General features: G+C 51.0%; 1 protein-coding gene across 1 annotated transcript; it reads left to right on the top strand.

The window, feature by feature from the left end:
• Positions 1–1,648: 1,648 nt before the first annotated feature.
• Positions 1,649–2,581, top strand: LOC131095003 (olfactory receptor 14I1-like). The gene has a single exon (XM_058042593.1). The coding sequence runs from the start codon at positions 1,649–1,651 to the stop codon at positions 2,579–2,581; it is 933 nt and encodes a 310-aa protein (XP_057898576.1).
• The last annotated feature ends 18,241 nt before the right edge of the window (positions 2,582–20,822 follow it).

Raw genomic sequence — 20,822 nt, 5'->3', positions numbered from 1 at the left:
AAGCCAAACCCAAAGTCCTTTGAAAAACCTGCAGTACCTGCAGGGAGCATTCAGGAGCCCCCAGGGCCATTCCTGACCAAGCTCCCCAGGGACTCCTTCCAGCAGATCCTTGAGGCCACTGGGATGTGGGCTAGTGGGGATGCTGAGGGGGGGATAAGGGGGTGACAGCGCCCAGCCTGGCTGGGGCTGTGCCAGGAGGCCCCAGTCCCTCAGGACAAGATGTCTCCTCCCAGCCCTTGGTGGCACGGACTCTGCTGTGCCCCAGGGCACCAAGACTTGACTTCTCTTTGTCCCCACCTGTCATCACTGCCTCCAGTTCTCTGCACATCCTGAGGCCTGGGGACACTTTCTCAGTCATGTCCCTCACTGGGACCCTTTAAAAGTCTAAGAAACTTTGGAGCGTGATTCTGACTTGGAGTTCTGGAGAGGTTTCTTCAGCTCCCTCTCAGGGACTGATGTTCAGGGCCTCAGCACAAAGCCCCAGAGGCTCATTAAAGTGCTTGTGCTGTGTCTGTGCTGCTGGACTGGCCTGGGCTCCTGGCACAGAGGCAGCTCCTGATAACCAAGAAGAGCTTCAAAAGCACATTTCTCTTGATGAGCAGCACTTCTGCCAGCCCAGCAGGGCTGGGGCACTGCCTGCAGCCACCCCAAGCACAACTCAGAGGCACAGAGAGCTTCAATCAGTCAGGGCTGGGAAGGTGCTGAGAAGTGCCTGGGGCAGAATCACTGCCAGCCCTAGGCACAGGAACCTCTGGCTGCAGGACAATGCAGCTGCAGCTCCTGGAGCCATCTCCTCAAGCTGGAACATCCCAATGCCTAAAGACCCTGTGAGTACTTTCTCTGATTGTCTCTTGTGCAGAGCAGCCAGGGGTGCCCAGGGCTGTCCTGCTGAGCAGGGTCCTGCAGCCCAGGGCGCTGTGCTGGGGCAGGGACTCTGCTGCTGCCAGGGAACGCTCTCAGCCAGCCCTGGCAGCTGCTCCCAGTGCTGGGGGACAAGATCTGGATGGGAGGAGACAGCTGGTAAGGCTTGGAAGTGTTCTCCTTGTGATGTGAGGATGCTGCATTGTTCAGGGCTTCTCTTAGCATGGCATTTAACTGCAGCACATTTCCAAGTACATTATACAGGGAGCATAGCAAGGCAGGGGCTGCATAAAAGCGAAAATCCTGCTTTTTTAATATACTGCTCTGGGTTGCCTAGATGGAGCCTATAGATTTTCATCTCTCAGTTCAGAATGGAATAATAAAAACATTTTGTCTCAGATCTGAATAAAGCAGCCAGTGACAGATATCTGCACAGGGCCCCTTTGAGGCAGCATCAGTGTCTCTTTTCCAGCCTCCTCAGGGTTGCTCTGACCTTCCTATCAGAGCCTGCAGAGCCAGAGCATCCCCTAGGCAGTGCCAGAGCTGGGAGGGGTCTTAAGGGCAGAGCTGAGCCCCCAGGGCTGGGCTGGGCTCTGGCAGCACTGGCAGGGCCCAGCCCTGGGCACAGGGAAAAAGCTGCTGGCAGGGACTGCTCCAGACAGCAGAGCCCTGGGCAGGCAGTGGGGGGAAAGTGCCCCCAAGATGTGCTGGGATATTTAAAGTCCTCTCCAAACCCAGCTATTCCATGGTTACTTTTTTTACAGATCCCCATGCCAAGATATTGCAAATGTCCAACAGCAGCTCCATCAGCCACTTCCTCCTGCTGGCATTGGCAGACATGCGGCAGCTGCAGCTTCTGCACTTCTGCCTCTTGCTGGGCATCTCTCTGGCTGCCCTCCTGGGCAACGGCCTCATCATCAGCGCCGTAGCCTGCGGCCACCACCTGCACACGCCCATGTTCTTCTTCCTGCTCAACCTGGCCCTCAGCGACCTGGGCTCCATCTGCACCACTGTCCCCAAAGCCATGCACAATTCCCTCTGGGACACCAGCACCATCTCCTACATTGGATGTGTGGCTCAGCTCTTTTTCTTTGTGTTCTTCATTTCAGCAGAATTTTATCTCCTGACTGTCATGTGCTACAACCGCTACGTGTCCATCTGCAAACCCCTGCACTATGGGACCCTCCTGGGCAGCAGAGCTTGTGCCCACATGGCAGCAGCTGCCTGGGCCAGTGGTTTTCTCTTTTCACTGCTGCACACAGTCAATACATTTTCCCTGCCCATGTGCCATGGCAATGTTCTGGGCCAGTTCTTCTGTGAAATCCCACAGATCCTCAAGCTCTCCTGTGCTAAAACCTTTCTCAGAGAACTTGGGCTTCTTGCAGTGTGTGCCTGTTTAGGACTTGGATGTTTTGTGTTCATTGTTTTCTCCTATGTGCAGATCTTCAGGGCTGTGCTGAGGATCCCCTCTGAGCAGGGACGGCACAAAGCCTTTTCCACCTGCCTCCCTCACCTTGCCGTGGTCTCCCTGTTCATCGGCACTGGCATATTCGCCAACCTAAAGTCCTCATCCATCTCTTCCTCATCCCTGGATGTGGCCCTGTCAGTTCTGTACTCGGTGGTGCCTCCAGCCCTGAACCCCCTCATCTACAGCCTGAGGAACCAGGAGCTCAAAGCTGCAATGTGGAGACTGATAACTAGATGGTTTCAGGAACATTAAACCATAAACCAGTTTTTGCAAACCATTTGTAATACAATTTATCTTCGATAGTTGTTCTTGGTATCATTTTGAGGGTTGTTTTTCTTTGTTTTACTTTTTAACTATTGTCCACAAATAAATGTCATTTTTTGTGCCATTTCTCATTTTGTTTCTTTGCACCCTCTCTGTGACCACAGACTGTGTCAATGAGGGGCTGTGCTCTCAGTGCCTTTAAATGAAGTAAAGTATCTGCGAGAAGAGTTTTGTGCAGAGATGCCCTTTTGTTGCCTTCTCTGGACCTGCAGCAGCCATGTCTGTGTGCAGAGCTGGGGGCAGATCAGGGCTTGCCCAGCAGCTGTGCCCAGCAGCAGCAGTTCTTGGTGTTGCCAGTGCTGCTGCTGTGGCCCTGGCCCGCTGCCCTGGTGGCCCTGGTGTTGCTGTAGGGCCTGAGTGCTCTCAGGGCCAGGCACAGTCCTGGAGGTGGCAGTGCCAGCGCTGCAGCAGGGACAGGCTATGGGCACTGCTGGGGCAGCGCTGATGCTTCAGCCCCGGGCCTGGGAGCTCCAGGCTCCTTGCCCAGGCTCTCTCAAAAACATGGCCAGGCCAATTCTCAGCACAGAAAAGCCCCGTGAGCAGCCCCAGGCTGGCTGTGGGCAGGCTGGGGGCAAACAGCATGGCTAGGGCTCTGCAAGGGCCCTGGGGCAGACGGGAAGGAGCAGCAGAGCAGGGGCTGATCCATCCCCAGGGCGCTGCACAGCCCAGGGCAGCATCCCAGAGCGTCCTGATGGAGCTGCCAACAACATCCCCCCTCTGCAGCCCTGGCCTCTCCCCAACTCACAAAGGTGCCCCATCCTTGCAGGCACAGACACGGCAGCACTGCCTCAGCAGCCCCTGTTTGCATTGCACAGAGCAGTGGGAGCATCCCTATGCTGTTGGTGTGGGGACATGGACCTGAGGGAGCACAAATGCCATCAGCCCCTGGGGCCAGCAAGTGCTGAGGGACAGCAGGGAAACCACTCAGATTTGTCCTGTCCTCTGCAGTCAGCCAGAAAGTTTGTTCCCATGAGCTGGGATTTTCGTGTCCCACTGCAGATCCTGTTGCTCGGAGCCACAGAGCCACGGCTGCCTGGCAGCCACCCCAAAACTGCCCTGAGCATTTCCTCTGCTTCAGTTTTACTTTCTTCTCTCCTCCTGCTACAAATTTGTTCCTCTTATGCACCCCAGGGGGCCCAGAATTGCACACAGCCCCTGAGGTGCTGCCCAAGCTGTGCCCCCAAGCACAGGGGAAGAATCCCTGCCCTGCTCCTGCTGCCTACACCATTCCTGATCCAGGCCAGGAGCCATTGGCCTTCTTGTCCACCTGGGCACACTGCTGGCCCATGTCCAGCCTGCTGTCCATCAGTCCCTGCAGGTCCCTTTCTGCCTGGCTGCTCTCCAGCCACTCTGTCCCCAGCCTGTAACTCTGCAGGGGCTGTTGCAGCCAAAGTGCCACACCTGGCACTTGGACTTATTAAACCTCATCTTGTTGGATTTGGTTCCCGGATCCAGGTTGTCCAGGGCCCTGTGCAGAGCCCTCCTACCATCCAGCAGATCAACACTCCCAGCCAAATTGGTGTCACCACTGTTCCATGAGGCCCCAGAGTTTCCCAATGGCTCCATGATTCCATGAGGCCTCCCAGCATCACAATGTCCCTTTGGTTCCATGGGACCCCTTGGTGTCACAAAGTCCCTTGGATTCTTTGGCCCTGCAATGTCACAATGGCACCCTGGTCCCCCAAGGCCCTGCATTGTGCCAATGGATCCTTGGTTCCATGAGGTCTGGCAGTGCAGCAATGTTCTCCTTTGTTCCACAATGTCACAAGGGCCTCTTGGTCCCAAGGGCCACCACAGTGTCAAACATGTTTCTTTCATTCCAGGAGTCCCTGAGGAGCTGCACTGGCCTCTTGCTTCCATGGGGCCCTGCAGTGTCACAATGGCCCCATCATGACACCAGGTCCAGCTCCATCACAATGCTCTGCATGGTTCCACAAGGCCCTGCAGGGTCTCAGTGGCCTCTTGGTTCCATGAGGCCTCAGATTGCCACAATGAATTCCTCGGTGCTTTAGTGTCACAATGGAGCCCTGGCGACACAAGATCCTGCTGTGTCACCAGGGAGCCTTGGTTCCATGGGGCACCACAGTGTCACAATTGTTCCCTCAGTTCCCAGAGTCCTTGCATGCTGCAATGTCTACTTGATTCCATTGTCCCCACACTCTCCCAAGGGTCTCCTTGGTTCCACAGTGGCACAATGGCCCCTTGGTTCCACAAGGCCCTGCAGTGTCCCAGAGGCCTCTGTGGTTCCAGCAGGGCCAAGACTGTCTGTCACAATGGACTCCTTGCTTCCATTCAGCCCCACAGTGTCACAATGGCCCCTTGGCTCTGTGCTGCCATGTCATACACAGTGTAACCCTTGTCCTCTTAGTGCCACCAGGGGCCGCAGTGTCACAATGGCCCCTTGCATCCCCAGGGTCCTGCAGTGTCACAAGCATCAGAGAATCAACCAGGCTGGAAAAGACCTTGGAGAGCATCAAATCCAACCTGGGACCCAACACCACCTTGTCACCCAGACCATGGCACAGTGTGCCACATCCAGCCTTTGCTTAAACACTTCCAGGGACACCGACTCCCTTGTTCCTGATGCATAGGAGTCCCAGGGGTTGGATGAGGAAAATGGTTAGGAGGTGGTGTGGACAAAGTACTATTGATTGTCAGCCTTAAAGAGACTTGATTTTCATATCTATTGAGACTGAATTAGAAGGTGCTGGGTGTCAATATATATTGGACATTGTTGATATCAAACTATAAACAGGGAAAAAAACCTGGATCAAACAGTTCTCTCTGGTTTTCTCTCTGTTTTCAGTAAAGTGCATTAATTTTGAATACATTTGTGAAATAATCAATTAACCACAGAAGAATTGAAAATTTACATAATTGACAGAGCCTTTTCTCGTTTGAGTGCTTTGAACAAATGTTTATGAGCTTTTCTCTCTGAATTAATGAACTGAAGAGCTCAAGAAAGAAGAGACCTCTAGAGGATTAAAATTCATCAGCAACCTCCAAGTGGCTGAGGATCCATCCCCATCAGAGCAGCAATGAACAGAAATGGGCACAGCTTTGTGGCTGCCCCAGTTTTGGCATGGGCCCTGGGCCTGGAGCAGGAGCAGCTCTTGAGGGCCCCAAGGCCGGGGCTCTTGTGCTGCCCTGGGCAGATGGGATGGCAGCAGGGCCTGCAGAGCTCTCAGCACCTCAGCCCGAGGGGAGCAGGGCAGCCAGGGAGCCTCCTTTGGCTTTGACCAAGCACCTTCCCCCATGCCTGGGGCTGAGTCCTGTGGCAGCTGCAGCTGCTGCTGTGCCCTTGCCAGGGGCTGAGGCCATGGGGCAGTACCCAGAGCAGCCTGGCCTGAGCAGAGCTGTGGGGCCAGGGCCAGCTGGGCTGTGCTGGGGAGAGGCCCTTGGTGCTGCCCCGAGCTCAGGGCAGCTGGCAGAGCTTGCAGGGAGCTGGGCTGGGCTCAGAGAGCCTGGCCCAGAAACCATCTGTGTCCATCTCAGCCTGGCTGAGCGTGCAGGGGCAGGACTCAGGCCAGGCCTTGTGGGGCAGGGCCAGCACCTGTGCAAGGCATTGAAAACAGGCAAGTGGCCCAGAGAGGAGGCCTCTCTGTGCCCTTGGTGGCATGGACAGAGCAGGGAGGGGGCCCAGGACATTTGTCAGTGCCAGCCTCTGTGCCCAGCCCTTGGCAGCCCTGGCAGCTGAGCCCAGCTTTGTCCTGGGCTGAGTCTGGCTGTGGCCCAGCTCCATCCTCCTGCGGGGCTCAGGGCCTGTTCCCGGCCATGGCCAGCCCTGGCTGCCTCTCTGCTGGCCCAGGGGCCTGCAGAGCCCGGGGCAGGGCTGTCTGTGCAGCCCCACAGGTGCCACTTGCTCTGCAGGAGCTGGCAGAGGCTGCCCAGCAGGGAGGCCATGGGGCACAGAGCCCCAAGGCTGCTGTGGGCACCACAGCACAGGAGCCATTCCCAGTTGCAATGCTCCTGGCTTGGGCTGGGCCTGCACAGGGGCTGGGCCACCATGGCTGGGCCAGCACAGGTCCACAAAGGGGCCACGCAGCCGCTTCCAGGGCTGACAGCAAGGCCAGGCACACACAAGACATTGCTGAGCATGGCCTGCACTAGGCAGGCCTGACTGTTCCAAAGGCAGAGCTCAGCTGCCCTTGGGGGCTGCAGCAACCGTCCAGAGCCCAAAGAGCCTCCATGGCTGTGCTGGAGACCAAGGCTGCAGGAGGGAAATGCAGGGCTGCTGCGCGATGGGGAGGGCATTCAATTCCAGCACACACCTCAGCTCTCTGATGATCCCGGCACCATGCTGGGCTCTTTTTCAGACTGGAGCAGAGCAGATTTTCATGGGAAAGGAGCTCTGCGCGTCTGTCAGGGACCTGCAGCTCTCAAGGTGCTCTGGTCTCCCTCAGGTGCTCTCGGAGGGATCCAATTCCTGCTGGGTGCCTCAGGGCACAAGTGGCACTGGCTGTTCATGGGCACACAGCTGATGTCTGCCTGGAAAGGGGCACAGGTTTAAATACCTGTTAGTTTCTAATATACAAGCAAATCTTTATTATCTGACTCACTTGAGTACTTTTAAGAGATGGCATATTTTTCCCACAAAGAACAGGAATTTGATGGATCTACTGGATTCTTCTACTGATGGCAGGAAAAAATATCAGTCTTCTTCTCTACATTAGCCACCAACATTCAGTCTAATATTTCATGATCCTCTTCCTTCAGATGATTCTAGCTCTCATGTTTAAATTGCCATGTCTAAGGACATCTCTTCACTCGACCAGCTGGATCTGTGACCTTCCCATTGATCCCAGATTTCCTCCTCCAGATGCTCTCTGGTCATTCAAGTGCCTCTCAAATGACTGGTTTCATACTTTGAGCTTCAGAGAGTTGTCCAGTCTTTCTGCTGTTCAAACAAATATCATATTAGACAACATACTAATTGTCATTTTATCTATCATAGAATTACGTTTTCTTATGTCTCTATCTAAAACTGTTCCCATACAGAAATCTCTTGGGGATGGGGGATATAGATGCTGCTGGGACATCCCAGAGATCCGAGGGAAGAGCTGTGATGGTTATTAAACTGTTCAAATGTTCAACTTGTGTTTGTTGACAAGAAACCTTTCTGTGCCTCTGAGTGTCACCAGTCCCTGACCACAAAGGACACAAACCTGATGAGTTGTGATTCCCACTGCAGGGGCTGCACTTGGACCTTGGCTCTGCACAGGAGGGCTCTTCATCCCCTTTCTCTCTTTTCCTCCCTCTGGGCATGGAGGGAGCTCCTGACTTCAGCATGTGATTCGTGTGTGCAAAGAGCAAATCTGGTCAGAATCGGGGCAGGAAGGGTTTGGGAGGGCCTTGGGATCTGTGCTGGGCACAGAAGGTGTTTTCCATTGCTCTGAGACTGTCTGCTGTGGAAAGTGGATTTTATATCCAGCTGAGGAATGACTTTTCTATTTGATAGAGCTATGACTTCCCTTGGCTTTGTTGGCTGACAATAAATGAACATCCCTCTGTGTCTCGGGCAGCTCCTTCTCCAAGGAAAGCAGGTGGGAGTTGGAGCCAAGGAGCTGAAAGCTGCAGGTGCAGCCTGGGCTGGAGGGAGCTCAGATTTGCACAAGGCTGCTCTGAGTGCCAGGGCTTGGATGGGGCAAATGGTGGGGTGGGGGTAGGGACAGAGTCTGATTGATTGTCAGCCATGAAGGGTCTTGATTTTCATCTCTATTCAAATTGCATGAGGAGGTACTTGGATTCAATGTCAATTGGAGACTACACATACTGATTTATGAACAGGAAAAAAACCGAAGAAGGACCTAAAAAAAGTTTTCTCATTATCTTTTTAAATAGAATATACTCCATTTGAACACACTTCTGAAATCGGTCAAGTTAACCACAGATGATTTGAAAACTGAAATCAAATTATTCCCAGAGGCTTGGCTTGTTAAGGTGTTCTGAATGTTAATAAGCCCTGGGCCACTGAATTCCTGAACTGAAGAGCTGAAGGCTGAACAAGTGATTTGGAAAATTAAATTAAATTATTCCCTGAGGCTTGGCTTGTTAAGGTGTTCTGAATGTTAATGAGCCCTGGGACACTGAATTCCTGTACTCAAGAGCTGAAGGCTGAACAAGCCTCTGGAGCAGGAAAATTCAGCAGCAGCCTCCAAGGTGCTGAGGATGTCAGCAGCCCCCACTGAGGCCATCCCTGCCCAGAGACCGTGGGGGAATGGGCAGACAAGGAGAGCGTCCCTGAGGCTGGGGCAGCACAACTCAGAGGCACCAGGGGCTCCAGCTGGGAAATGGAGTGTGGAATGTGGCTGGGAAAGCCCTGCCTGGGCTGTGCCAAGCAGGACAGACAAGCCCTGACTCCCATTCACTAAAAAACTTTCTCAATGAGAGATTTAAAAGGAATTGGATTTGTTTGTTTCCTCTGAGTTGGATGCAGTGCAGAAATTCTGAGAAGAGATCATCAGGAGCTCAAAAGAACAAGACAGTTTTTACTAGTAATATAAGAAAATTATGGAAACTTGGCAAATGGTTTAATATGACATTCAATGAAAAAAAACCCCCAATTATCAAAGCTTTTAATTGGACCATTCACCTTCACAAACTCTAAGCCTGTGCAGTTTTAAGTTACTTAAGATTTGAAAGAGAACAGAAATAGAAGAAATATACAGAGAAAGAGAAAAACGAAAAGCATATAAAAGCACCCACACTGCTATCAAGTCCTGGATTCCAGGAGTGTTCAGATGGAAATTCCAAGTGGCGGTAGGGTCAAGATGTGTGCTTGCCTTGTGGTCAGCCTTCAATACCCCTTGGTTTCCCTGGGCCCTTCCTCCTGGTGGTACTTGGACTTATTTTGTCCCTCAGGAGCTGGGCTGGGGCTGCAGAGGTGGCTGTGGAGCATTGCCTGTGCTGTGCCAGAGACTGGCAGACACTGCTGGGCTGGGATAGAGGCTCTGGGGCGATTGGGGTTCCAGGGCACAGAAGCATTGGAGTTCCAGGGCAGGGCAAGAGTGGACCTGCCCCTTCCTCCCCTGTGCAAAAATGTTTTGAGCCAACAATCTCCTCCAGTCTCTCACAACAGGGAATGTTGGAGGTGAAATCCCAATTCTGTCCATGGGTGCCTGGAGGAGAAGGAGAGTTCTATTCCACAGGAAGGAAAACACAGGGCTCCAGTGTTTGGAAGGCAGCTGAGAGCCTCACAAGGCCAAGGCCTGGCAGACTTGTCAATAAGGACAGATTTTGTCTGGGAGCACTCTTTGAATTGAAGGAATTTTGGAGGTGGAAGGCCAGTCCTGGCCATGGGCATCTGGAGAAGCAGGACAGTTCTTTCCACAGGAAGGAAAGCATGGAGCCTTCCCCAGTATTTTGGGGACAGATGGGAAGTGACCCTCATGAAACCACTGGCAGCTAGACTTGTCCTGGCAATATTCCTATTGGAACAATCTCTGGATATAGGGAAATTTGGAGATGAAATCCCAATTCTGGCCATGGGTGCCTGGCGGAAAAGAACAGTTCTTTTCCATTGGGAAGGAAAACATGGAGTACCAGTGTTTCAGAAGCAGATGACAAGAGAGTCTTAATGTTCCAAGGTCAGCTGGACCAGTCAGGTGGCCCCTGGGAGGCTAAACCAGCGAGACCTGTTCCATCATCCCTTGGTTTTGTGGGGCCCCATAGTGTCACAATGGTGCCTTGTATCCATGAGGCCCCACAGTGCCATAATGGTGTTACATGGCTTTGCAAGGGTTCCTCAGGGGTGAAGAGATAGAGGAGAATCTTGGCTTCATGGTCAGAAGGCTGGATTTATTAATTCGTGATATATAATACATTATGACTATACTAAAAGGAATAGACAGAAAAGTTCAGAAGCTGCTAAGCTAAGAAAAGAATAGGAATAGCAATAAACAAGAGAGCTCTCTGTGAATCTGTCCCAGAGAGCTTGGTCCTGATTGGCCCTTAATTGTAAACATGGAACATGGGCCAATCATAGGTGCACCTGCTACATTCCACAGCAGCAGATAACAATTGTTTACATTCTTCTTCTGGGGCCTCAGCTTCCCAGAAGAGGAAAAATCCCAAAGAATGGATTTTTATGAAAAAATGTCAATGACATATTGGTGTCTTGTTTCCATGGGGTCGAGCAGTGTCACAATGTCCCCTCGGCTCCATAAGGCCCTGAAGTCTCAAAATGGTCCTGCTGATTCCATGAGGCCTTGCAGTGTCACAATGGTCCCACTGATTCCATCAGCCCTTGCAGTGTCACAATGGTCTTTGTGGTTCCCTAGGTCCCACAATGTCACGTGACTCCTCTGTTCCATGAGGCCTGCAATGTCACAACGGACCTTAGGACCCCGAGGGTTTGCCGTGTCACAATGGTCTCCTTTGGCTCCACAGTGTCACAATGGACCATTGATGACATGAGGGCCTGCAATGTCACACTGGACCTTTGGTTCCAGGCAGCCCTGCAATGTCACAAAGGCCTCTTGGTTTCATGAGGCCTTACAGTATCACAATGGTCCTCTTGGTTCTGTGGCGACCTCCAGGGTGCCAGTGGTCTCACTGGTTCCATGAGGCCTCACAGTGACACAATGCTTTGGTTATTCCATGGGGCCTCAAAGTGTCACAATGGTCTCCATGATTCCATGGTGCCCCTGAGTATCACAATGGTGTCCTTCATTCCATGAAGCTGTGAAGTGTCCTAATGGTCTCTACAAGGTTCCATGAGGGCCTGCAATGTCACAGTTTGGACCCTTGGCTCCGTGGAGTCTTGCAGTGTTACAATGGCCCCTTGGTTCCATGACACTCCAAAGTGTCATAATGGTCTCCACAGTTTGAGGACTCCCCGCAGTGTCACAATGGACCCTTGATTTGATGGGGCCTCTCAGTGTCACAATGAACCCTACATTTCATGGAGCCACACAGCGTCAGGACAGTCTCCTTGGTTTCATGAGGCTCAGCAATGTCACAGTGGTCTCCATTGTTGGAAAAGAAATGAAATTTAGCAAAATATTTAATTATAGTGAGTTGTGTGTGAACTGGTTTGTTAAAAAAAGCAGTTTTGCAGCCATTGAAAAGTGTGTTGAGTTTTGTGTGTAACCTAGCAGGTAGTCTTAGGGATTTAATAAATAATTAAACTAGTGCAAGAAAGTAAGAATGCTAACCGGTCTAGAGGCAGCATACAATGCTCTTAGAATAAGATAAGCAGAGGATTAATGATCTTGTTTGTGAACCAAGGAATGTATCACAAGGGGTCTGTGACCAGGCAAGGGGAACGGGGAACTGTTTCTTGGAGGCTAGGCAAGGGGAACGGGGAAACTGTTCCTTGGAGACTTTGTTGTGAATCGCATGTATAAGAGGGAAGCACCCATACGTGAATCTGGGGGCTCGGACTTTAGGGACGTGAGTCCCCCAGTTCCCCGGGCCCTTAATAAAGCACCCACAAAACTTATCCGAGTTTTGTGTCATTTATCAATCGGGCAACAGTTTTCTGGCGACCGCAGCAGGACTCCGAGGGCTGCTGGGGCGGTTCGCGTCCCGATCCACTCCAAGCCGGCACCGAGCACTTCTCGGGGAGTCATCGGTCGTGCCCGACCCCCCCGCGCCTGTCGGACAAACTGCATTAAGGTAAGCCCGAAGGTGCTTTATATTGGAAAAAAGGTGATAATTGGATTTGGATTTGATGGTTGGTAAAAAAGCCTAGGCTCCGGCCATAAGATGTCTAAGGACGCAGGACCGGAACTCGCCTCCTGTTTGTTTTAGGGAAGGAGGCGAGAAGGTATATTGGTTTAAGGTATTTTGGTTTATTGGGATTAATAGTGGAATTAAAGCTTGTAATATGATGTCTTTTAAAACTTTTAAAACCTTAGTGCAAGCCAATGGTAAAATATCTGGAAATACACCATTAGGTTGTATATTGAAACGGTGGAAAAGTGAAGGGTATTATCAAGAATTGGATAAAAGTAAAATGATAGATTATTGTAATCATTGGTGGCCTGAATATGAGATTGGGGAAGCGGGATGGCCGGTGAACGGTACACTGGAATTGGGGATAATGGAATCTTTGATGCAATTTTTAAGGAGGAATGAGAAATGGGATGAAATTCCATGAAGTCTCACAGTGTCACAGTGGTCTCTTGGTCTCACAAGGTCCCACAGTGTCACAGTCGTCCTTTGGTCTCACAGGCCCCCACAGTGTCACAATGGTCCCTTGGTCTCACAGGGCCCCACAGTGTAACAATGGTCCCTTGGTTCTTTGGGCCCTGTGCCGCTGCATTCCCCCCTCCCCTTCTCAGGCCGCCCTGCCAGCTGAGAAATGCTCCTTGGACCTCCACCTTGGCCAATAGACCCTGGGCTCAGCTCCTCTGCAGCTCATCACAAACACTGTCTGCTCCAGCCACTGCTGCTGCACAACCAGCTCCTGCTTTCTGTAGGAGCAGCCTTGGGAGCTGTTTTTGTTCCCTCAGTGGCACAACATCGCTGTTCTCACCCTGCCAAAGAAAGCTGTTGATGCCAAGTGCAGCCAGGATGAACCATTGCTGGGACCGAAGCCTGTCTCTTGGGGCCCTGCAAACAGCGCTCCAAAAGGAGCCCTTGGAGCTCTCCTGGGCCAGTGACTCTCTCTGAGTGGGGCCTCTCCCAGCCGGGAACTCTCCCGTTTGCTGCACTCGGGGATCCTGAACAACGACGGAGCCTGGGCCGATCCCCCCACTCCTCCAGGCTCAACACTTCACCCACTGGGGAGATGCCAAAGGATCCACAGTGAGCATTGCCTGCCCTCAGGGGAATTTCTCACAGGTGCCTTGCACTGACCCTTGGTGCCTGTGCTGGGGAAATGTGGCAGAAATGCTGTTCTCTGAGGGGTTGGAGTGCCTTGGATAGCTGACTCAGTCAGGCCTGTAAGTAAGGTTAAGTCATGAGGTCTAAGCTAAGTCAAATGCTTCCATGCTTCCAAGAGTTGTTCTTTTGCTACGTTATGTTAAATATCACTTATAAGCTAAGTTGAATATTGTTAAGTTTTATTCCTCTGTTAAATTTCTAACATAGGTTTTAAGTTAGGTTAAATACTGTTAAGTGCTGTTCTTTTGCTAAATTGTGTAGTTGACTGTATCAGTTAAAATTAAGGTATGAGATAAGTCCTGTTAAGTTTGAGCTCACTTCCTCCTCATAGAGGGGTTGGTAGCACTCACTGCACGGCTCTCCTGGGCTCCCCAGAGCACCACCAGCAATCAGAGCCATCAGTACTACCCTTCCCAAGAGGCCGGTATGGGTCATCTTGCCTAGCCTGCCCACCCAGCCTTGCCTCTTGGGGAATTTTACTGAGAAGAAGCTTCCAAGCTCTTTAGAGTTCCTTCTATCCACTTCTCTGGTTAAACCTCTCTTGGTCTGTTCCCTACCAATTTTGGTTTCTCCCAGGGGAGTGCTCTGTAGAGGATTAACCTGGAGTCTTTAGAATTAAATTGGGGAGCTTAACCAGAATTACTCATTTACAGTCTTAAACTCTTTACCAATATAGTTTACACAGAACAGTCTTTAAACATTTTAAGCAATGTTAGAACTCTGATACCAATTTTTCCCATACAGTTCAGTCTTTTTGACTCTTCCTTCTGAGAGTCAACTTTAAATCTTTTGGTCCTTTTATCACAGTATACTCAGGTGATTTAGCTTGTGAAGCAGATGAATCTTGTCCAGTGCCCGGAGGTGAGAGTGGTGTGGATTCTGGTCCAATGCCAGAGGGAAAAACTGGGAGTCTGGCCCAATGCCAGAGGGAGAATGGGGTAGAGACCGGTCCAATGCCAGAATGCCAGAGGGAAAAAACTGATGTTGAATCCTGGTCCAGTGCCAGGGGGTGAGAGTGATGTGGGTCCAACCTTTTTCTTTTTTTCTGCACAGTCGAATTAGTAATGAAGAGTACCTGAAACGGGCTTTCAAACACAGGCATTAATGGTCTGCTATTTTATGTTTCTATCGAAACTCAGTTTCTCTGTTTAATGTTAATTTCTCTTTTTCCATAGCTTGTATGTTTCTCTCATCAACTTCTACATACTCTGCATTTTGTAAGGAGTTGTATTTCGGTTAGCTAACTTAACTCCCAAAGCGTTTTTATTCTCTTATTTCTGTGTATTTAATTCACTGGTTTTCTGTTCTATTTTTCAAGATCTTATCTATTTATCTCTTGCTTCTGTTTCTTACTTCCACTTACAGCTTAAATACTACTTTTCTTTCAACCCCTTACACTTAAATTTTTATTTTTTCTCACACTATTCTTTTACACAATACACTTCCCTCTAAGGAGATGTGGTAAAACTTGTAATGCACAATCTACATTGCCTCTATTCTAATTCATCTACATTCACTTTCTTTTATTTCTCATTCACTTTCACACATTCCTTCACACCCTCAAGACACAAACCGGATCATTATTGCTAGAAAATCACTGTGGCTCCCCTCACCTTGGGGTTGGCCCACAGGTCTCAGTATCTCTGGGCCTCTTGGAAGGGCCCTGACTCTGGTTGCCTCTGGTGCACATTCACCTGTGAGGCTGTCTGCGTGTCACTCATGCTCTCACAGCTATGGCTCCCTCACACATCTGGGGAGCACTAGTCTGGTTTGCAGGTCACACACACACACACACTTTGGCCACAGCCCCCACCCGCCCAGGGAACAGTATCCTGGGTTTTGCAGGTCACACACACACTTCGGCCAGAGCCCCCACCTGCCCAGGGGACACAAGTCTGGTTTGCAGGTCACACACACACTTCCACTGCCCCCTTCCTACCTGCCCGGGAAGTTGAGGCTGACTTTGCTTGCGACTCACTCTCACACACAGAACAAGACAACAATAAGGTACCTTTTACTTTCACATCACTTATTCCAAGTTTCGTATTACTGGCCAATTTTGGTGATATTGGATATCCTTTCTACTTAGCTGTTTTTGTCTAACTTCAGATGGTACCTTGTTGAGACAGAACTTATCTGCTCCTGTATCTAGTAAAAAAAATCTAATTCTTCATTTAAGGGTCCCACTTCAAAGTTTACCAAGGGCTCTTCTAGATGTTGCATCGGGTCCCCTAAAGTGTAAAGCCCCTGACCCTCTAATTGTCACCTCTAAGGATCTTCTTTAAATTATCTTGTTCCCTGGCTATTGCTGCATCAAGACTGAGCTTTCTACAAAACCTCCTGACGTGTCCTGCCTCTCCACAGTAATAGCAATGTCGTTCTCTCAAAGGGACTTGAGGTCTCTCCATCCCTCTTGCACCTTACAGTACTGGCCTGTCCTTGCCTCCTCCTGGTGGTGGACCCGCCCACCCCACACTTTCTCTAGCTACTGCAACCATGATCTTAGCCTTGGCCTTTGCTTTTTCTTCCTCCCTCCTTAAATACACATTCAATGCCTCTCTTAATAACTCATTTATGTCCTTCTCTTGCCAATCTTCCATCTTTTCCAATTTTCTCCTTATATCAGGCCAAGATTTGGTAACAAATTGGACTTTTAGTAGCATTTGACCTTCTAGGGTGTCTGGGTCTATTCTAGAGTATAACTGGAAGTTCCGCCTTAGGCGGTTAAGCTAGGCAGCAGGAGCTTCATCTTTCGCTTGTGCACCCTCAAATGCCAATTGAGTATTAGTTCCTTTGGGAACTGACTCTTTGATCCCCCATACTATCAAAGATCTATATTCCATCATGGCCTTCCTCCCCTCCTCCTGGTTAGGGTTCCAGCTGGGATCCATTAGTGGCAATTTCTGTTCACCTGATGGCACCTGGGGTCCTGGATGGTAATCTTTCTCCCATATTCTTATGCCAGCTGCCCTAATCATCTGGGGAAAATAATATACTCAGGATGGAATTATTGTTCCCACCAAGTGTAGATATTTGGACCTAGAAATTGATCCACTTGGTTGGCTATGCCCACTGGGTCCTCAACTAAAAGCCCCAACTCTTTCTTGAATCCTCTCACCTCAGAAGCAGTTAGGGGAACATTCACAAAGCCAACACCTCCCGCTACTCCTCCCATAGGAACCTCTCTGAGGGGAAAGAGTCTCTCTGCCTTGGAGGTCTTGGATCTGGTACTACAGTACGGCCCATCTTCAAAAGCCAAACTACAAGTTTGAGGGGTATCTGGGTTACCCTGAACATTCTGCCCATCAGCAGGTGTATTTGCTGATAGCTGTTTACTGGGCAAGGAGGCATTTGTGTCCCAACTAGGAGGAGGTAAAGGGACAGCAATAGGAGGGGGAGAAGAGCCTGAGTGGATATTAAGTGGAGCTGGAGAAGGGGTGGAGAATGCACCAGGTGGAGTAGGCACTTGTGGTGATGCAGAAGGAACTGGAGGAGCTGAAGGTGGTGAGGGAGTTGTTACTGGAGGAGATACTGAGTTTATCATAGGGGAAGCTGAAGAAGTAGAAGGAGGAATTTGAGCAGCTGGTAATGTGATGGCAGCTGGGGGAAGAACCAGACCTGCCATTTGAGGTGCTTGAAGAAGAGGATTATAAGGTAGAGGGGTAGAAGGAGGCAAATAATCCAGGGGTTCCCATCTTTTACTAGTCCTATCATCCCCTCCTTCATTCCCCTCTTTCTTCCTCTGTACCTTACAAATTCACACCCCTTCATCCCCAACAGCGCTCTTTACCCAGCAAGTTATATACAGTAATTGCTCAGGATCAGTATCCCCTCGAGCTGTCAGATAATGACTCAGTTGTTGGCACATCCACTTATCCTTTGTCCCACACCAAGGCCATCCTCCTTGCACCTCTAATTCTGGCCAGACTTCTACACAATAATGGATCATTTTCACTTTATCTAATCCCTCCATGGCCTCTATAGAATCCGATTTTACTAACAGTTCTCCTAAGGGACTATTGGGATGTATATACCTCACTCTCTTGCCGGTCTTTTTACTATTACACCCTCCCATTTTACAGGTCTCAACAGTAAAAAAAATCCCAAAGGTGCCTCTACTGACCAGTAATTTCAAGAAAACCTTGTTTGAGGAGCTTCAGCCTCCTCCACCGAACTTCAAATTTCTGTCTGATGCTCAGGACTTTATACTGAAACAACTGCCTGATCTCTTGATTGCCCAACTTTCCCAACCTCAGGTCTTGTACCTGTCGGGACTTGAACACACGATACCTCGGCCTAAGAATTCGGGTCATGCCTGAATCCCTTTGTCAGGAAAAACAACTGCCTGATTTTTAGTTTGCCTAACCTGCCAATTTTTAGGCTTCACCGTATCAGGACTTAAAAGCAAACCGCAGCCTCCTTCGCTGGGGTTTGTGCCTGACTCCTTTGTCAGGACTTACTTTGCCTGCAGGGCTTGTGAGCTACGTGAATCCTTCTCAGCACTTAAAAATGCTACGTGAATCCTTCTCAGGACTTACAAATCTGCCTGACTTCCCTCTGTCAGGACTTACTTTGGGTGCATGCCACTCATACAACTATTCCCTTCGCACGCCCAGAGGGGGGGGGCCCTTTTTCCCCCTTAGGAGACGACTCACTCACGCTAATTCCAAGCACCGCCCCCTGTTCCCGGCCGGCTTTCTCGCGAAAGTTCGGAAATGCGGTACTAAGGGGTCCACTCTCAGGTCGAGGGTTCGGCTGCCGGCCCTCGTCTCACTCACACACACATGTGCACGTCTCCCACTCCCGCCACCAGATTTCTCACCAGTCCAGTGCTCCAGTGCTCCTCTGCGTTGCTGCTCCTGAGCCGATCCCTCTGGTCCTGATAGCCAGCTGTCCTGGAGGTCCAAGATGGCCAGTCTTGATGTCCTCTTGTGGCGTGGCTATCCCAGATGAGTGCCCCAGCTGAAAGAAACAGGGCCAGGAGACTTCTTCTCCTTTTTAATGCTTTTATTAAAAGTGATCAGCTCAGGATTGGGCAGCTCGGCGTGGCTGCAGTCTCCCGTTGTCTCTCCCAGGGCGACTCAGAGGACGAGGACATGCGCAGCTTTGTCCACTAGGGGCAGAGCTGGGGATCAGGTCCTCGTGGGAGCCTTTTAGGGTGTGATGATCCCTTCGTTGTTACTTTTCCCGGCCCCTTCCCGCCGGCTCCCGGCGTCAGGATGACTTCCATGGTCAGGGCGAGAAGGACTCCGAAGATGTTCTGCATCTCTGCAGGCTCAGCACTCGGCTCCTCACATCCAGACATCACTCCAGTCTCTCAGCTCTTAGGTGGCTCGTTGTTTTTGGGGTTTTCTCCGTGCATCTGGAATAGGGGTCCCACACAGCATGCTGGTCCTTGGAGTCACTTTGCATAGCCCCCCCCACCCTCTCAGGTCTCTTCACCATTCTGGGAAAAGTACAACTTAACCTTGGGCAAGGCTCTGCTAATACAAAAGGAGCAATTAGCCACAACGACCCGTGATTACAATAACAAAACATGCAGAACTTCAGCAGGGACAGTGATCTGCTGCCTTTTTGTAACCTTTTCTCACAAAAAAAATTAACAGAATTTTTGTTCATAACACCTCCCATCTGGGACTCAGCTTCCACTTCACTGACCTCGGTGTCTTCATGTTGCTCCTCTATGTGCCTGCACTTTGTCCTTTTCTCTCACTTGAGGGAGGATGGAGGCACTGAAAGAGTTCATATCTCACCCAGGGCCTGCAGATGGTTCTGTGACCCCAGCCGGGCTCAGTCCTTGCGGCCGGAGCTGTTTTACAATGGAGGTTTCTGCAGCGGCTGCGCTGGCGCTGTCAGGATGGGCCGCACTGGGGCAGGGCCAGGATCTCAGCAGCCAGTCCAGAACACAGCAGCAACACGGCCGGGGCTGATGGCTTCTCCTCCCCCTGCCCGGGGCTTGTGGCTGAACCCCAACGGTGGCAGAATCTTGGCCGAGCCGGCCCGGCCCGGGGCTGCTCCTGGAGCCCGGCGGATCCTGGCTGGGCCCGGGCTGGTGGCAGGTCAGGGCTCAGCAGTGCCCAGATGGTCACAACTGCAGCCATGGCCTGGCCCGGCCTCAGCCCCGCGGCCTCCCCTGCCCTGCCCGGCAGCTGATGGGGCCTGGCGGGGTCCCTGGGAAGGAGCCCGGCCCCACGGCAGGAGCCGTCCGGCCCAGCCTGGCTGAGACGGGGGCTGGGTCAGCCTTGTTACCTCTTTGCCAGCCAAAAGGGAAAGAGACCCTCACAGGCTTTCTTGTCTTTAACATGTGTCTTTACAGAGGCGTGTACAGTTTCCTTACAGATTGTCAATTCTCAAAGCTAATTACTGATTGTGTTTATTGTCAGAAATGGAGGAAACTGCTAGCAGCTTCTCTTAGAACATCACTTCCATGGTGCATAACCACAACAACAGCACAGAGCACAGAGCTCCTTTGTCCAAATGTAGTGGTCATGTGCCCGAGGCCTCAAAACTCCACCTTGGGAGATCTCTGGGCCCTCTCCAAGGTGTTTTCAATTGAAAACATTCAGCTTATAGTCTAAGAAAATCACCAGAGGATGGGGCCAGTCTCACCTCTCTGTCCTGGTTACTTTTTTCTGGGAGCAATCCTTGGAAATACAGAATTTGGGAGGCCAAATTTTGGCCATGGTCCCTGGACATGAAAGCTGGTTCTTTTCCTTAGAAATGAAGGAACAGAGCCACAGTGTTTCGGGACAGATGACAGGTAACTAGCAGAGGCCAAGGCCAGCCAGAGTCTGCAGGTTTTGTTCTGAAAGATACCCTTGCATATAGGAAACTTTTACGGATTTTACCAATTTTGGCAATGGGCATTTGAAAAGACAGATGGTTCTTTTCCATAGCAAGGAAAGTATGGAGCCCCAGTGCTCCAGGAGCTGATGAGAGGCAGCCCTTGAAATCCCAAGGTCAGCCAGATCTCTCAGGTGGCCCCTGGGAGTCCAAGACATTCAGATCTGTTCCATGTTCCCTCGGCTCCGTGCGTCCCCATAGTGTCCCAATGATACCTTGCTTCCATGAGGCCCTGAGGTGTCATAATGCCCCCTTGGTGACACAAGGCCCTGAAGGGTCACAATGGTCTCCATGGTTCCATCAGGCCTCACAGAGTCATCATGGCCTCTGGGTTCCATGAAGCCCTGCTGTGTCACCATGGTCCCTTGGTTCCATGGGCTCCAGTGGTGCCACAATGATCCCCTTGGTTCCATGAGGTCCCCACAGTGTCCCAATGATCTCCATGGGAAGGAAAGAACCCAGCCCCAGTGTTGTAGGGGCAGCCACCAGAGGCCAA

The sequence above is a fragment of the Melospiza georgiana genome, chromosome 32 (genome assembly GCF_028018845.1).
Source record: "Melospiza georgiana isolate bMelGeo1 chromosome 32, bMelGeo1.pri, whole genome shotgun sequence".
Taxonomy (NCBI): Eukaryota; Metazoa; Chordata; class Aves; order Passeriformes; family Passerellidae; genus Melospiza; species Melospiza georgiana.
This window is presented reverse-complemented; position numbering and strand designations above follow the sequence as displayed.